This window comes from Serinus canaria, chromosome 4 (genome assembly GCF_022539315.1).
Source record: "Serinus canaria isolate serCan28SL12 chromosome 4, serCan2020, whole genome shotgun sequence".
Taxonomy (NCBI): domain Eukaryota; kingdom Metazoa; phylum Chordata; class Aves; order Passeriformes; family Fringillidae; genus Serinus; species Serinus canaria.
This window is the reverse complement of record NC_066317.1, coordinates 39,210,351-39,226,281: the sequence shown is the minus strand read 5'-3', so window position 1 is coordinate 39,226,281 and position 15,931 is coordinate 39,210,351. Positions and strand designations below refer to the sequence as shown.

The following is a 15,931-nucleotide window of genomic DNA, read 5'->3' as shown; positions in this document are numbered from 1 at the left end:
GCTTTCGGTGGATTCAGCTAAAATCCTCCTGTAGTTGTGGATTACTGTATTCTCCTCTAGGCCTTGCTCAGTCAACTGATACATCACAAGCTCACCAGCAACTAATGTGAGAAACAAGAAACATCAACCATTGCTTTCTTACACAAAGTGAATGAACTGAATTAGATACTCAAGAGTGCTCAGAATTCACTCCCTTTGAACATCAGATACCAGCAAAGTACATTAAGACCCTGATTCAGCAAAGCATGAAAAGCACTTGCTTACACCCATGCTTATTCAGCGAGCAAATCTGGGTTATGCAAAGGTGAATAAGTTACCCCGAGGTCAGCCAGGGTGTGACTTCCACTCCACTGCCCACGCCACAGTGCTCCCACACTGCAGTGATGTGTTCATCTGCCAATACCTGCTAAGGCTGTTAAAAGCATACACAGCATTTCATTCTTCGCTCAGGAAGACATACACAGGTTTCCACACCAGGAATTCTGTTCATCTATAGTATCAGACACTCTTTCCAATAATTTTACTATTTATTGATGCTTTCTGTCTTATTGTAAAGCCTAATCTATCCTGCTTTTCCCAAGCAAGTCTGCTCTTCACTCTGCTCTTCACTAGCTCTTTTGTGGCTTTTCAGTAGTGAACTGTGATTTTTTTTTTTTTCTCAAGGAAGAGGCACAGAAATAGCTCTGTCTTCAACTACTAATGGTAGAAGACAGGGAAAAAAAAAAAAGCTTAGGAATTGCTCTGACTGAAGTCCTCAAAAGACACACCTGCAGCCACCTCGAGAGAGACACTATAGTAACTGAATTTGTACTACTGAACTAAAAGGTTTCATTGGTTTTTGTCTCAAAAGCATAATTAACAGGTTTTTTTCTTTTACTGTCTTAATGAGGTTGATAAACATAATTTATCTCTTATAATTTAACACCTGAAAAAAAAATTCTTTCCTGGAAGTAATTTGATCTACTAGTAATTAAATACAATTGTTAATACCTGCAGGCTAATGTCAGAAAGATGCTAGTCACAAATCACAAACACAAGCCAAGAGATTAAACACTTGTGGAAGTCTGAGGAAATGCAGGAAGTAATTTTATTATCTCACAACAAATTGAGATTCAGGGGAAGTTTTTTCATTCTACATCCGGCCAAATGGGAAAAAACCCAATAATCCCACCTCCAAAACTTTCAGACAATGAACCTTTCCTCTTTATAGCACAAGCAGGAACTATAATATCCACAAACCCCTGTGTAAACACCTAAAGAACCATTGTGTTTTCTGTTCTGACATGGGCCTCTCTCAGTCTCTCCTGTTTGCACCACTTCTATTTAAATTAACCTATTCCTCCTTGCAGGAGGAACTTCACTGTTAGTGAGACATCTTTCTCTTTTGATCTTAGATTGTAACATTGCTGAGAGGGGCAGAGAATCTTTAAAGAAAATACCTAAAAAAGTTAAAGTGCACATACCTAACCTTTCAATGCACACTTAGGTGGACACGTTTGTGACAGGCACAAGAGCAGGTGCCTGTTTGCAGGCAACAGTACTTAAATCATGGACCTGTTCAAATGGCTGTGTTTACTTGAGAGACACTGCCAAGGACTAAAGCAATAATGGAACTCAGAGGCAAGAAAGTAGCAAGTAGTTCTCAACAGTTCCACAATCCAGTTATTTCTACGCAGTTGCTTTAAGGCTTCTTAAAGCAGCCAGAGTATGCCCTGTCTCTGCATTTTTGAAGTTGATATGTTATGATCTACACCCTCCTTCTGTAAATTGAATCCACGTACATCTACTAGTGGCAATTTCAGCATCCTGCACCAAAATAACCCAGGGCTATGCTGTAATGTTTTTGTTTTAAGTCAGAGCACGTCTCTTGTTTCTTTTCCTTTAGAAATAAAAAATCCCGAACCACTAAACCGAATGAAAGAACCCTCATTGCATTAAGCTCTGGCACAATCCACAGCTTCTTATGCTGCTGCTTCATTATGACCTGTGAAAACACTGCAAACTGAAGGTATTCATGAAACCTCATTGAAGAAATGATAATGCAACAACAGCACAATATTTTGAAAATGGCATGGCTCCTCCACTGAAAACAGAGAGGAGAATCTCTCTCATCTCCAAGAAATGAAATCCTGCTGATTGATCTGGTACAATTAAATGTATTCTTTTAAAATTAACATTTCAGAAAAAGTTTCATCATCTGAATCCTTCTGAAAAAGAAGATTTACTTTATGCTTATAGGAGACAAACCAAAAATAATCCTCAAAATAGCCTCATGTGAAAGAATTTATGTGCTCTGAAGTCACCAAAGGAGACAGTTTTAGTATAAACAGTTGAAGCTAAAAATTCACTTGAGATTCACTGGAATAACAAAAAAGCAACCCAGAAGCCACAGTAAGTGCTACCTCAACCAGCAGTGCACAACATACTGTACATTAACTTCAGGAAATAAAGACCAAACACTCCATATTTTCAGGATTAAAAATCAAAGGAAAAAAGTTTAAGGAAAAGAGAGGGGGAAAAAGGAAGCTCTAACAACTCATTCTGTCACTACACATGGAAAACTCATTTCTTCTTGACAATGGGGGACAATTTTACTTGCCCTTGGTACTCCAAGTTTGGCACCTGACATGTATGTATGGGAAAACAGTCAGGTGCAGAAGTTACTCTGCACTAAAGCAAATCCCAACCACAAAATTCAGACACCAGCTACCTATTTATAGCTTGAGTCAAGATTTAGCTATACAACAGCATATTATCAAAATCTTAGATTTTATTTACCTTAGGTAGCTTCTCCTGTGAAAATACAGTTCCCCTCTTCTAAAACATATTTGGATTATTAATAAAGTGCAGTTTAAACTATTAATAAGTGTAAAAATTTTTTAAAAATATGCATAATACACACATTTGTACTTTGTAAGCAAAAAACTTCCTTGTTACTCAGCTACAATTTAGGACTCAGCTTCTAATCCTATAACAGGGATTTGGCCATACAGCACACTGGAGCACCAGCAGGTGTTTCCTAGTAGAGGGAAGTAAGAAAGCCACACAACGCTGATTGTATTACTTCAGTAAGGCACACTGCACTGATACACACAATGACATTTTGTGTTTATTGCATTTTATGTGGGCTAGAGGTGCCTCTAAATTTATTTCCACTTAGAGCTGATGAAAAGTCCATCTGTGACAGTCAGCTTTGATTTTCTCAAACTCTGAATACAGTTAAAACCAATTTATTGTGAGAGTAGCTTCCCTTACTAGTTAGGTAGCAGCAAGTTAGGAAAGTTTTGCAGCAATTATCCTTCTCTTCTGAACTTTTTGGGGTTTTCCCCCTTTTGGTTGTGTTTTTGTGCGTAATAAAACTCACAACGAAAGGCTTCAGATGTTGCAACAATCAAGATAATCTCTGTAACCTGAGTTCAAACAGTTTACAGCTATTATCAGAAACAAGTGAATGATGTATTGCCTTCCCGCTGGTGTGTTGACATTCCTCAGTTATTTAACATCTGTCACAGGCATTTTCATGCTGGTAACAAATGCAGAGCAACTGATACTGCAGAGCACATACAGGGTGTTCACATTCTCTCACAGTACTGAAGACTTCTTTGTTTCTCTGCCCATTGGGCTAATAACAAATTTAATTAAGACCTACATAGAACAGTCACTGAAGGAAAACAGCCCATCAAGGCATAGTTCAGGGTCTGCAATGAGTACAAAGGTTAGACTGCAGAAAGCAGCATTTCATATTAGCAAAAAGCAACCACTTACCTTTCAGCAAGTGCTTGACTGGGTATGCTTTTCACAGACACCAGCTCTTCCTCAAGCCTCTTCCTTTCTGTTTCCAGCTGCTCTAGCTCGTCTTGAGTCCGTTTGCATGGTGTAATAAACTGAAGCTCCTTTAAAAGCTCTTCTTTTTCATTGATTAACATCAGTTTTTCCTTTTCCACATCCAGTGCTCCAGGCCAGGCTTCACTATCTAGCTTAGAGAGTTCAATCTTCAAATTAGCCATGCTAAAATAAAACAAAGCAGATTTACTTGAGTCCAGCACAGCACACAAAGCCCAGGAAAGAGAGAACTGATACAATATTTTGAAACATATCAGGATATAACAACATTTTATACTCAAGGCCCTACTTTTAGTTTTGTTTCATAAGAACGCAGACTATGCCAGATAATCAGTCCACATATCAATGCCAGCAGCAACATGCATATGCATTAAAAATTAGTTGCTCCTATTCCAGTTCAAGTAGAAGTCACAATGTTATTAAATGCTTTATTGAAAGCAGTCTGTCTGGTAACATAGCAGTGGCACCATGCTTTACTCATGCACGACTGTGATGGATTTCTCCTATGCTGTGGGAGGCTGATGGCTCCTCAGAAACAGACACGGCCGTGGTGAAAGAATGTGCACCACGGCAAGGTGCTCACTTCAGCAAATCTTAAGACAAACGCACTGCTCCTCTATGCAAATAAAGTAAAAGGCAATACAATAGTAGCTACCTAAAGAGAAAAGACATGAACCCAACAGTTTGAGTTCATGCCACTGCTGTTCTCATTGCAGTAGGGGTGGGGAATCAAGACCACCAAAGCTCCTGAAGCCCTCAACCCATTTCCAGAAAGGTCTGGAAGAACAGATTGCTCATAATAGCTAATTTGCATAGAAAGTGAGAAATGTAACTGCAGGGCAGGGAAAGCCTGGTTATAAACAGGTACCCCCACAGGCACCCCAGGACCTTCGACACCCCATCAGATGGATTGATGCTGGGACCAGGGTTGGTGATGTTCGTTTGTTTCCTTGCTCTCTTTCTTCTTTTCTCTCCCTTTCAAATTTCATCCTACCCCCTACTCAAAATCCACCACCACTTGTTTATACTAGGAGGTCAGGGACTGACATCCCAATTTCCAGGCCATGTGTATAATTTACTGACACAAGCTCATAAGTTTTTGCTGACTCTTTGACTTTTGTCATTCCTGTTTGACCATGGGCATCTATGAATCTTGGGTGCTCCTTCCCCCTTAAGGGTGGGATGCCACAACAGGCCAGAAAGGAATATTAGCCAGATCTTCACTACTTCAGGATAGGATTGTCAGCATGCTGTGTCAGATCCTTTTGAATAACAATTGCAACTGAATTCAGTGTAGTTATGAACACTCCACCTCTTCAAGACATTCTGATGGCTAAGCAATGTCAAATCTGCAATGTACAAAATTATCTGATCATTTTCAAGTAGAGATGTTCACTTATAAGATCCTCTTTACAAGATCCTCTCTTCATCTTAGCTATTTTACTACAAAATTGAGAATTTGCACATTTAGTATTTCAGAGAAGATGGTCAACACTTACTAAATTACAGTGATGGTTACATTGGCCACAATACTTGGGAGAGGAGTATAATTAGGTACTGAACTTCATGTGCAAACTGGTTTGTATCTTCATTATTCCAAGTTACGTACATTGAAATTTCAACCCATGTTCTTGGCTAAGTAATTTGTGAGAAAAAGATCCTGTGCTGCAGTTCTCCAATACTCCAATACTAACTACTCCAGTCTACAATACTCTGAGCACTGTACTGTTTCTCCTTTTTTCTCTTTTCCTCACACCCCAAGATAGAAGTGGCAAACTGACTTCAAGGAAGTTTCTTGTTCCTACAGAAGAAAGATAAAATGCAACGCTGGGACTTCTTGGTATCAAGACACAGCCAAAACATAGAGTGATCAGGTTTTGGATCAATTATGCCTGAGAAACAATGCCACCTATCTCCATCTAAGTGACTACCTGACAATTAACATTATGTACATGATGATTCTGAGCCAAAATCATACATGTTCAATACTGAACAAACACAATAGCCTTGGTGTTCTCTGATGAATGCGTTGATTATACAATGAGGTTTTATGATCCATGATGAGCATATAAAGGATTACTGTTGTTACTGGTAAGGATGGTAGCTACTACCCTGTAGAAGGAAGTATACATTTGAAATTAGGCAAAAAACCAGTCATGCAGACTCCTGCCTTTGAAACTTAAAAACAACTAAGCCGTTATTTGGTACTTCTAAGTTGCAGCTTTATTTTTGTAGTTTTTTTAATGATCATGCCACAGTTTTCCAACTGAAATAATATTTAAATCTCAGATTAAATGGCAGTCTAGGCACAGTTTTCATCTGGGGAAGAACCCTGTTTTTTTATTTTGTTGCTTTGCTTAGTTCTTCAGTTTAAAAAAACCCAAAACTTTGGGTTTGGAATAGTGCTTAGATTTCTATTTCTCTTAAATTACAAAGAACCTCCACAACAAAAGTAATACTACTTCTGAATATCTGACAAATAATTTGCCGACAAGTATTAGAAAATAATACCACAAGATTACTATCCTGATGGTAAGTCTTGGCCCAGTATTATACAGCACTTCTGGTGTACCAGAAGATGCCATTTGAACCCTGAATGTTCTGCTTTCTGATGCCCATTTTTCAGTGCTGTGGCAATTCATCAAGATGGCACCACTTTCACGGGCAAGCACCACAGAACTTTATTTGAAAGGCATTCTACATTCATCAGTGGAGCCGTTCCTGACTTCTTTCCTCCTCAAATTAAACTAATGAAAAAAAAAAGCCAACCCATAGCGATAACAAGTTTTTAAATTATCTAAAGTCCCAGGGGGAAAAAAGAAATAATTAAGCCTACTAAATCTGCACTGGAAGTATGAAGCAACTCTAAAACTGATGAGCCTTCAGTGGTATAGTAAAGTGAAATTATGATCCTGAAGAAGGGTATAATGGACATAAATAACCTGGCGACTGCTTTCCTCAGAAAGCCAGCTCACTCTATTCCCTTAATCCTGGAACAGCCAGTAATTTGTCAGTGTTTTAATTTTGTTTCACAACACATCCAGTTTAGCGCTAAGGAACAGCCGCAGCGTTCCCGAGCGCTGCAGTCCCTGGCAGAGCACGCGGCGGTGCCGCCCGCTGGATGTCGCTGCGAGCCCGGCCTTGGAGCTGCGGGCAGCGGCAGCTTCCCGGGCAGCAGGAGCTTCCCCGCCCCGCAGGCACCGGCAGCTTCCCGGGCAGCAGGAGCTTCCCTGCCCCGCAGGCACCGGCAGCTTCCCGGGCAGCAGGAGCTTCCCTGCCCCGCGGGCAGCGGCAGCTTCCCGGGCAGCAGGAGCTTCCCTGCCCCGCGGGCAGCGGCAGCTTCCCCGGCACCGGGCACCTCCCGGCCCAACGCTGCGGCCACACGCTCCCACCGACCCCGTTACCTTCGCTTGGCTTCTTCGTACTGCAGACTGAGTCTGACCTTCTCTGCTAAATTCGATCTACTTCTTGCTCCGATCTGTTGAGGGAACAAAACCAACCAAACAGAAAAAGGAGCCTCGTTACCGTGCAAAGCTTTTAAACGAACCAACAAAACCCAGGCAGAGGCTAGAAAAATTACAAGTTAAAGAAAAATAAAACGACCACCCTGCCCTTGCAGCCAACCCCACATTTGCTGTTAAATGCCCAGTTCTCATCTACTCAGCTGAACAAAACAGTGCTGTTTTCTTCTGAGCCACTTCATATATTTTTAGCTACTGTACTATCAAGTGCCAATATTCCATCACAGTAAAGCCAGAGCTTTTACTTTTCAAAGAATTTACTTTTTTACTTTTCAAAGAATTCTTGCAGCAACTGCACTGAAAATTCTGATCTACTAGGAATTCTGTTGAACTCAGAATTTAGAACTATGTCAGTGCATTTTAAAGTTAGACTTTAATAAATTTGTTACAAAACATAGACAAGCTCTTTGTCTGGAAAACCTTGTACGCTCTCTTTCTTACAACCTTAGCTTGCAGAACTTCAAAGAAAGTATCAAAATTAAACAGCCTTGTGTGTATATGTGTTTATAAAATATAATATCAGTGAAACAAGGTTTTAGTAAATCACTGAACACTAATCACTAAGTAGTTCCATGAACAGTTTTTCAGCTGTGTGAAATGAAATTGTGCATTTAAATTCTGAGATCTTTTTTCCTGAAAATTAAAAAAAAAAAAAAAATTGTCTTCATATTTAATAGGTCTGTAAGGTGATCAGACAGACAGATCAAAAAGAATACTGTCCACTTCTCCTGATCTTCGCTGTACTGGAACTATTTGACTAAATCAGATTTTCATAAATGCTTTGTGACAGATGTATAAAGTTCATCTGAATCTTGATTTAAAATTCAAGGGCAAAAAATCAGAAAAGTAATTCTAATGTGAGTTATTCTAAGTAATTCTGTGAAACAAGTATATATATATATGCTATCAGCAACAGCAAACAGCCATTTGATTCCAATTCCATTAACAGAAGCATTCTTCCTCAATTTCTCTTTATACTGGACAAAATGAAAAAAAGCTCACCTCACCAGAAATGTCAGTCTGAGACCCTGTATCCAGAGTTTGTCTAGGAAAACACAGCTGTGAGTTTACAGAGCTGGAACTAAAGTCTGGTTCAGATGTTTCAGTGGTTTGGTCAACATTGAATTTTTCCCTCAGCTTTGCAAGACTCTGTCCAGGAATTAGAGAAAGAAAGTGGCATTAAAGTTCCTCTGCACTTTACCATGTTTATACCAGTTTATCTCCAACTGATATTTACATAAAAGACTCCATGATAAAAATTCTGGGTCTATTTCAAATTAAGTAACCCATCCTTTTAATCAAGCCATTCATAGGTGACACTAAGGGTGACCAACACCTGTGAAAATGTAAAAGCTACTCATTTGTGTTTGTGTCTGTTTTGGGACTTTGTGTTTTTTAATTTGTCAACCAATTATGAGTTTTGCTGAAAAGAAAAAAAAACAGCTAAAAAGGAAATGTGCTTTCAAATATGGAAGCATGACAATTTATTTTAGGAAAACTTTCATTGATTTACAAAATGGTCAGGCATCTCAGAATATATCGATTTTGTCTGCTTAATATTGTAAATTGTACTTAAAAGGTAATGTATACATTGTACCTTAATTTAAGTTCCAAAAAAAGCTATATTCTCTGACACAGAGCTGGTTTTGATCTAGTAATGTTACAGGCCTCAGTTTCTGCATCTGAAACTTAATTTTAATACTAGTTTGGCCCAAAGAGTTTTGAGAATCCCTTGAAAATCTAAAATGTGAAGTATTTATCATCAGGGAAATGAGTCATGTTAAAACAAATCCACACAAAACTTCCATTAACCAACCAAAATACCTTCATTAAATCTTGTTTTTCTCTCTCGCCTGAAGTGATTGCCTTTCGGATGGACTTCAGCTCCTTCAGGATGGCTTTGGCCTCACACAGCTCATACCCACTCTGGCCTCCAGACATTTTTTGGTCAATTCTGTGGAAAGACAGAATATTTATAGCAGATAGAGAAAATCATACTAATGTCTCTGCTGTTCTACTTCAGGCAGAAGCAGAGTTGAAGAACAGAAGGGAAGGAGGTGAGATACCGTTGCTTTCAACAGGCATGGAAAGGAAAAATGACATTGAAATCTCCATTCAAATACAATTTAATCCTTGGCAAAAATGTCAAGGAGCACAGAGTTATTGCTGACAATACTGTCAAAATTCCCATTCCCACCATAACTCTCTGCAGCACAAAGCAACTTTTGGATACACCTTTCATACTAATAACTGTGCTCCTTACAGAAGGAGAATTTATTTTAAGTAGTATCCTTCCACCCAAACCCACAATGGGACACAGAAAGACAGGCTGGCTTCTTGGTACTAATCAGCCTTTCTGAGCAGAAACATAACCAGCACCATTCTTGTCTCAGCTTCCCTCTAGTTCACTCTAATCCTGGGCATTAACTGTCTGGAACAGCTGTTCTGCTCAGCCAGTCACCAGGCGCTCTTTATTCACAAAATCTCTGGATAATTAATACCATATGTCATAGATTGGACAATTCCTGAACCTAAATTCCTGAACTACCAATGATTTTAGAAACTGAAACCTGAAAGTAATAAAAGGCTACCCTAAACTTAGAGATAAAAAGATGATTCATTTTAGTATTTCCATATTTTCTTCAAGAACTACAGTTTGTAAACACATTTCTCCGGTCTCTAGTTTAACAGAGTATTTCATAGCATCATGAAAATGACTGCAGCTGTGCTTCAAAAATTAAAACCAGCCAACAGCCATCTTGATAAAAATCAAGCATTTAGTAGAGAATAAATTCTTGTATAATACAATTGGTTTTCTGTTTTTTATCATCATCCATCATCTTTGCTGGAAGTTAACAAGCCTTGTCAGCGAGGAATGAACAAACCAGAAGTGATCATGAGCATCCCCAGCAAGAACAGCAACTTGCACAAAACACCTGTAACTGTATTCTATTTTTCTAAAGTTTTAGCCACAAAAATATCAAAGTTGTAAAGCAGTCTGTAAAGCTGTGAGCATGTCTGTTCTCCTTTCCTACATTCCAGTTTTTGTGAAAACTAAAATGCATTTGTGTAAGGAAAATACCTCTGTGACTTGGCAATCATTCCTATTCAAGGACATATTTATTTTAGCTTGAAAGTTCCTCAAACTCTTTCATAGGCAGGCTATTACTGTCTGACAACTCTCAATTTTTGGTAACTTACCAGGTTGCTAAGGTCAAATAGATACAGGATACAACAACAATTGGGATCATGAATGAACGGTTGGGTAATACACCACATGCTGTCTAGTAATATGACATGCCACATTCAAATTGCTACTGCTTTATTCTGTATATAATTAAGATAGACAAGAAGGATCTCTGATATATAAGATATTCCATCATCCTGTTTTAAATTAATGGGATTAGTACTGTTTGAAAGTGGCTGACTGAATTTTAAAAACAAACGTCCATTGTGTTTCTGTGGAATGCTGTTGACAGTTCCTGAAACATGCTTTGGATTCCTATCAAAATGGCTTGTGGGCAAGCTGCTTTAAAACAATACTTCATTGTTGAATTAATATAATAAAACCAGCATGATTGGCTAACCTTTAATCCTGGGACAGCAGCATGAGTTTTTATTACCTTAAGCTTTAGAATCAATATGTCTTTCTTCTTTTAAATTTTACTATGAATGAGATCTGATTCATGGTTAAATTCAATCAACTATCCTTGCTGGTCTATATATATAAGTAACAGACAAATCTTATATTTCTGTTTTAGTCAAAATGAAGGAGAATAGAGACTTAACTGGCATCTTCCTAATGTGCTGAGGATTGCTTCTGCTACTGGAACTACTAAGGGCAAGCAGCTCAGCATTTTACTGTGGAAATGCATCCTTAATGTATGGGTACATACCACAATGTGGAAAACTGCTAGCATTAATAAATTCCTCTTCACTTTACTCAAGAAAACACACTTGTTAGCAAGGTTTCCTGTGCAGCAAGTTCTTTATGGTGACAGTTCCAGTAATGTTTAGTATTTTAGGGCCTAATGTTGGAAGGCAGGAGCAGCAGGGAGTTCTTAGACTGAAAAAAATTAATTCCCTAGTAATCTATCTGGTTAAATACCCAGAAAGCTCACCCGGTTCAGCACCAGCCCTTTGGACACCAGGCATCCCAGCAACTGGAACAAAGAAAGGCGGGTCTCTAATCCTCAAATTGTGACTAATTTCCAACCCTGCAGAGTTGTGTACCATTTGTACCTCCAAGAACAGCACTTTTCTCTTTCTTTTGAGTTCATAGGTGGGGAAAGAGGAAAGAAAGACCTAAGTACCTTTTCAAAAATTAAAAAAAAATTTAATCGGACACAGAAAACAGCTGATTTTGTCCTTGGGTCCCCTGACCACTGCCCTTTTTTCTGCCTCTTTGCAACACAAGCTACCCCATGACAAAAAAAAAAAAAAAAAAAAGAAAAAAAAAAAAAGAAAAAAAAAAAGAAAAAAAAAAAGAAAGAGGGGAGATAAATTTCTTATGTTAACAGTTGCACAAAAGGGTTGCCACGTCCACAGATTTTCCATTTCCTAACAGTTATTAGATTCTCATTTTTCTCTACAATAATTCTCTCAGATAAAACAGATTTAATTCCATGCCAAAGAAAAGAAACCCTGTGACTGAATTAAGTCAATTTCTACTATTTTCATTTACTCACTGTTGCAGTGTTTCAAAGCCCTGCTCCTTGTACAGCAGCTCTTGCTTCATCTGAGAGAGCTCCCTCTTCAGCTTCTTAACCTTGTGCGTTAAATCAAAGCAAGAGTTAGAAAATTCCTCTTGTTAAACAATGTAACACATGGCTTTAAACAATTAAAGTATACACTACATCAGATGAGAGAAGAAGAGTAAATTGCTCTACTGACACACATTAAAAAAAAAGGATCTTATCTCTTCCTGATGTCTATGGGCAACATGCTTTAGTATTAAAGGGACACAAGCAGATTAAATCACATTCCTTATTTGTATTGATACCACACTGTGTTATTAAACCTGAGAGAACTTTAACAAGTAATTTACTTCTAACTTGTTAAGCATGCATTCCAACTGTCCTACAGGGACATGTCTGTTTACTTTTAGTTTTATTATATTTTCACTTTATAATTCCTGGAAGCTGTTCAGTCATTTGCATGGTAAAAGACAAAATGGACTCTTTTTTCCCTTAGGAACCATCCATTCTTTTAAAGCTTTACAGACACTGGATCCCTAAATATATAATTCACACTTATTTAATCCAAAGACAACAATCACTGAAGACATACAAATAACAAATATAGGTGTCTATTTAATAAAAATGTCTTTGGAAAAATATTCCCTACTCTTCCTAAATCTGCATGGTCAATTGCTTCTTAACCTTAATACTGCTATTTGAGATGTCAGCAGAAATGAATATACTACAAAATATTTATGAATCAAGATTAAATTAAAAAATCCTCCATTTAATTTTCAATGTTGCATTTCCCAAATGTAGGAAACAAAGTTTTAGGAACCACCTAAAAATGAATGTACTTAAACACAAATTAATCATCAACAAACCCATAGAGACAAATGCCTCCTTCAAGTGGGGAGTCCAAGATTTTGGCATTTATACAAGCACAGCTGGCTAGTTTGCACTCTACAAACTAGCCAGATATTGTTAGGCTTTCTAATTTTCCAATCATTAAGGTGAAAAAAGGAAAAGCTAAAAGTCCAATTCTGTCACCTATCTCTGTAAAATTCTTGCTTTTTTTTATAAGCTCCTCAGATATTAAACTCTTGAAAAATTTATTATACTAATATCATGAACTTAAGACCATTTTAACTGAAATTAATTTTAAAATATGCCTTCAAGATATTTTGTATTCATTTCCCCTTAGACTTCCTACTTGCTGATATTTTTCAAATAAAAATAATTTAAAAGAACAAAAAAAAAAGTATGATTGCCAGCATGCCAGGTAACGTAAAGTGCTCAGCATCAGCAGCTGCTGCAGCTCTCCAAAAGACTTAAAATGCTTTACATTTCTAAAATAACTAATGATTTACTCAGTCTTTGTAGGGGTTTGTGAATGATACTTAGACATTCCAGCTTGCAGTTTCTGGCTAATGTATTTTCTGTGACAGAAATAAAATGCTTTTAATCTCCATTTTCTTCAAAGCAAAATCTGTTCTCTGGATGAGGGATTATGTTCAGGCTTTCGGAAACTACATACTATCATCACTAGTTGCTTTACTTGACAGAAAACTGCTTTTATTTTGACCATACTGAATAATTAGCATGACAAATAGACAATTTCTCCAAGTATACATTCAGTGCTCCTCAGCTATTTTCTCCTTGACTACTATGAAAACTCCAAGAATAATTTCTCAAGTGTTCTGATCAAGGTTAAGGAAAATGAACAGATATCACCTCTGTGTTCCAGCTAAAGTGATGTGTAAAATATGAAACAAATCTGAATTTGTCTGAAAAATACAGAATAGCTAAACCTTTCCCTCTCAAAATCAGAAGCATGTATTTATATTAATAACAGAAGGCATACTTGATTTCAACTCAGAGGACTGCATCTCTCATAAACTCTTACATTTTTCCTCAAGATCATCTTCTGAGTGTCCTCTGCTGTACTTCATCATCATTTCATTATCAAGAAATGTGAGTTGGGTGCATTATCCTAGGAGGATGTGACCTACATCGTAATATAGCCTCTGTGTTTACTGCATCATCCCTGCATTAAACTGTTCTTAGGCTCCTTGTCTTCTCCTTCAAAACTTTCACGTAACTCCTGCTTTTTCACAACTCTTCACTTGTTCTAACATTCACCCCCTTCCTACTGCTTCTGCACATCATCTTCAGTCACCTGACAGATCTCTCTTTCCTACTCCTAACCACATCTTCAAGCAAGCTCCTGTGCTAACCTCTTTCTATTCCCAGCACTCAAGTCCTACTGGAACAACATGGACACTTTCCCCAGCCCTTCCACCCCTTGTTATTTTATAAAGGTGCATTTCCTACTCACTTGCTGCATGTGCATAAACTTACTGTGATCACAAATGCTTTGTGCTGTTTGTGTTACTTGCTGATTGCTAATTAGGACCCCAAATGGTCCCACTCAAAAAGTCTACTGCAGGATGTGATCCCTCAGTTTTAGTCTGGTGAGAAAAATATTTCTTCTCCTTCTTATTTCATTTAACAGGCGTCTGATTTCTGTCATATTTTCTCCATGACCTATTGCACAACAGGCAGTTCATGTATCCAGAAGGCTCCACACATGTCTATTACACACAAGGAAAAGGCCAAAGGCCAATTCAGACCTTCCTCAAATGCTGTTTCCCCCTCCAGCCACCGTTAACCTGGTGATCCCAGTAAGCCCCAGATACTGTCAGACAAAGAAATATGTTTAGTACAACTGATCTAACAAAGTGCAAAATCTAAGTAGCTGGCTGGCAGCTTACTAATGACTTTGTTTCTCATTAAGTCCATGCATGCATATACTGCAAAATGCCCAAAGCTGGAGTATTAGCAAGCATCTTCCAACATTCACATAAAGGTGAACTGTGGTAACAGCCATACCTCTCTTGCCATCTTCCATGACAACCACTTTCCAGCCCTAGCATCACAGGGTTCCACTTTTTCTTAGCTCAGTTTTCATATCCAGTGGCTTTGGATGACCACACACTTTATGCTGATATAGAGACTCTTGGACTGCACCCTTCTAAACTCTGCAGACAAGATTCAGGTCACCTATTTTAGGCACATATGCAGGACTATGCAATGCCAATATACCAGGAACCAGCAGGATATTAGGCTCCTTGACTCCCAGAAACAATGAAGAGAGGAAAGCACCTCCAAAAAGTGATAAACATATCTGACTCTCACCTTGGTGAGCAATTTATAGATCTGCCATCAATGCTAATGGGAAAAAGTGAGCACAGGACCATGCCTGAATTTTCCCCTCTTGACAAGTAGATGACTATATTTAAATTTCATCATGTTTAGTTCTTCAACAACACCTTCCTAAATATATTGGTGCTTGCCTTGCCAAAGGAAACATCTGTTACTGTTCCACTCATTTTAGAAAGAAGCTATTGCCTTGTTTCTTCTTTCTTGTTCCTCATAAGGTCCTTACTACCTTTGATTCCCCCTACTAAGCTTACAAAAGTTTTCTTCCCACCCCCAGCATTTGAATAAATTCCGTTACTGATCACCATCCCTTTGCCTTAATGGATAAGGGACTACAAATTGAGATTGGTAAGGATAAACAGGTGTAGTCAGGAGGGCAACATCCAGACGTGAGTTTTAGAGTGCACTCCATCACACATCATTTTTACTGGGTTTTTAAAGTTTAATGAGCTATTCCACAGCTCCTTTCAGACATAAATTGTTTAGATTCCTAATCACAACTCTTACTGCAGGGGAAGGAGGATGTTACTCTCTGAGGTTTCTATGAGTGCTGCTCTGTGCACAAACCAGGAGAGGGCAAAGGAAGAGCTGAGTAAATGCTGTCACTTGTGCTGCTTCTGCTCCCATGCAGTCTGTATTTCAGCCCACATGGAAGAACTGTGCTGT

The 15,931-nt window shown here is 38.3% G+C and overlaps 1 protein-coding gene and 1 long non-coding RNA gene across 3 annotated transcripts in view; one reads left to right on the top strand and one right to left on the bottom strand.

The window, feature by feature from the left end:
* LOC115485304 (uncharacterized) overlaps positions 1 to 2,113 on the top strand; it is a 54,798-nt gene extending 52,685 nt beyond the window's left edge. The window contains exon 4 of the long non-coding RNA XR_003946058.2: positions 1,886 to 2,113. This is a non-coding gene — a long non-coding RNA (uncharacterized LOC115485304). The remainder of the gene's footprint in view (positions 1 to 1,885) is intronic.
* Positions 1 to 15,931, bottom strand: part of WWC2 (WW and C2 domain containing 2) — a 95,962-nt gene that overhangs the window by 30,482 nt on the left and 49,549 nt on the right. The window contains exons 1-6 of one of the 2 annotated variants that reach the window (XM_050973509.1): positions 14,936 to 15,072; positions 12,053 to 12,132; positions 9,189 to 9,318; positions 8,367 to 8,513; positions 7,248 to 7,321; positions 3,766 to 4,008 (exon numbers count right to left, since the gene is read on the bottom strand). In XM_050973509.1, the coding sequence (XP_050829466.1) occupies positions 3,766 to 4,008; positions 7,248 to 7,321; positions 8,367 to 8,513; positions 9,189 to 9,318; positions 12,053 to 12,132; positions 14,936 to 14,947 (686 nt within the window). In that variant the 5' untranslated portion in view covers positions 14,948 to 15,072. Of the gene's footprint in view, positions 1 to 3,765; positions 4,009 to 7,247; positions 7,322 to 8,366; positions 8,514 to 9,188; positions 9,319 to 12,052; positions 12,133 to 14,935; positions 15,073 to 15,931 lie in introns of those variants that run through there. The other variant, XM_030238833.2, reaches the window with a different exon arrangement.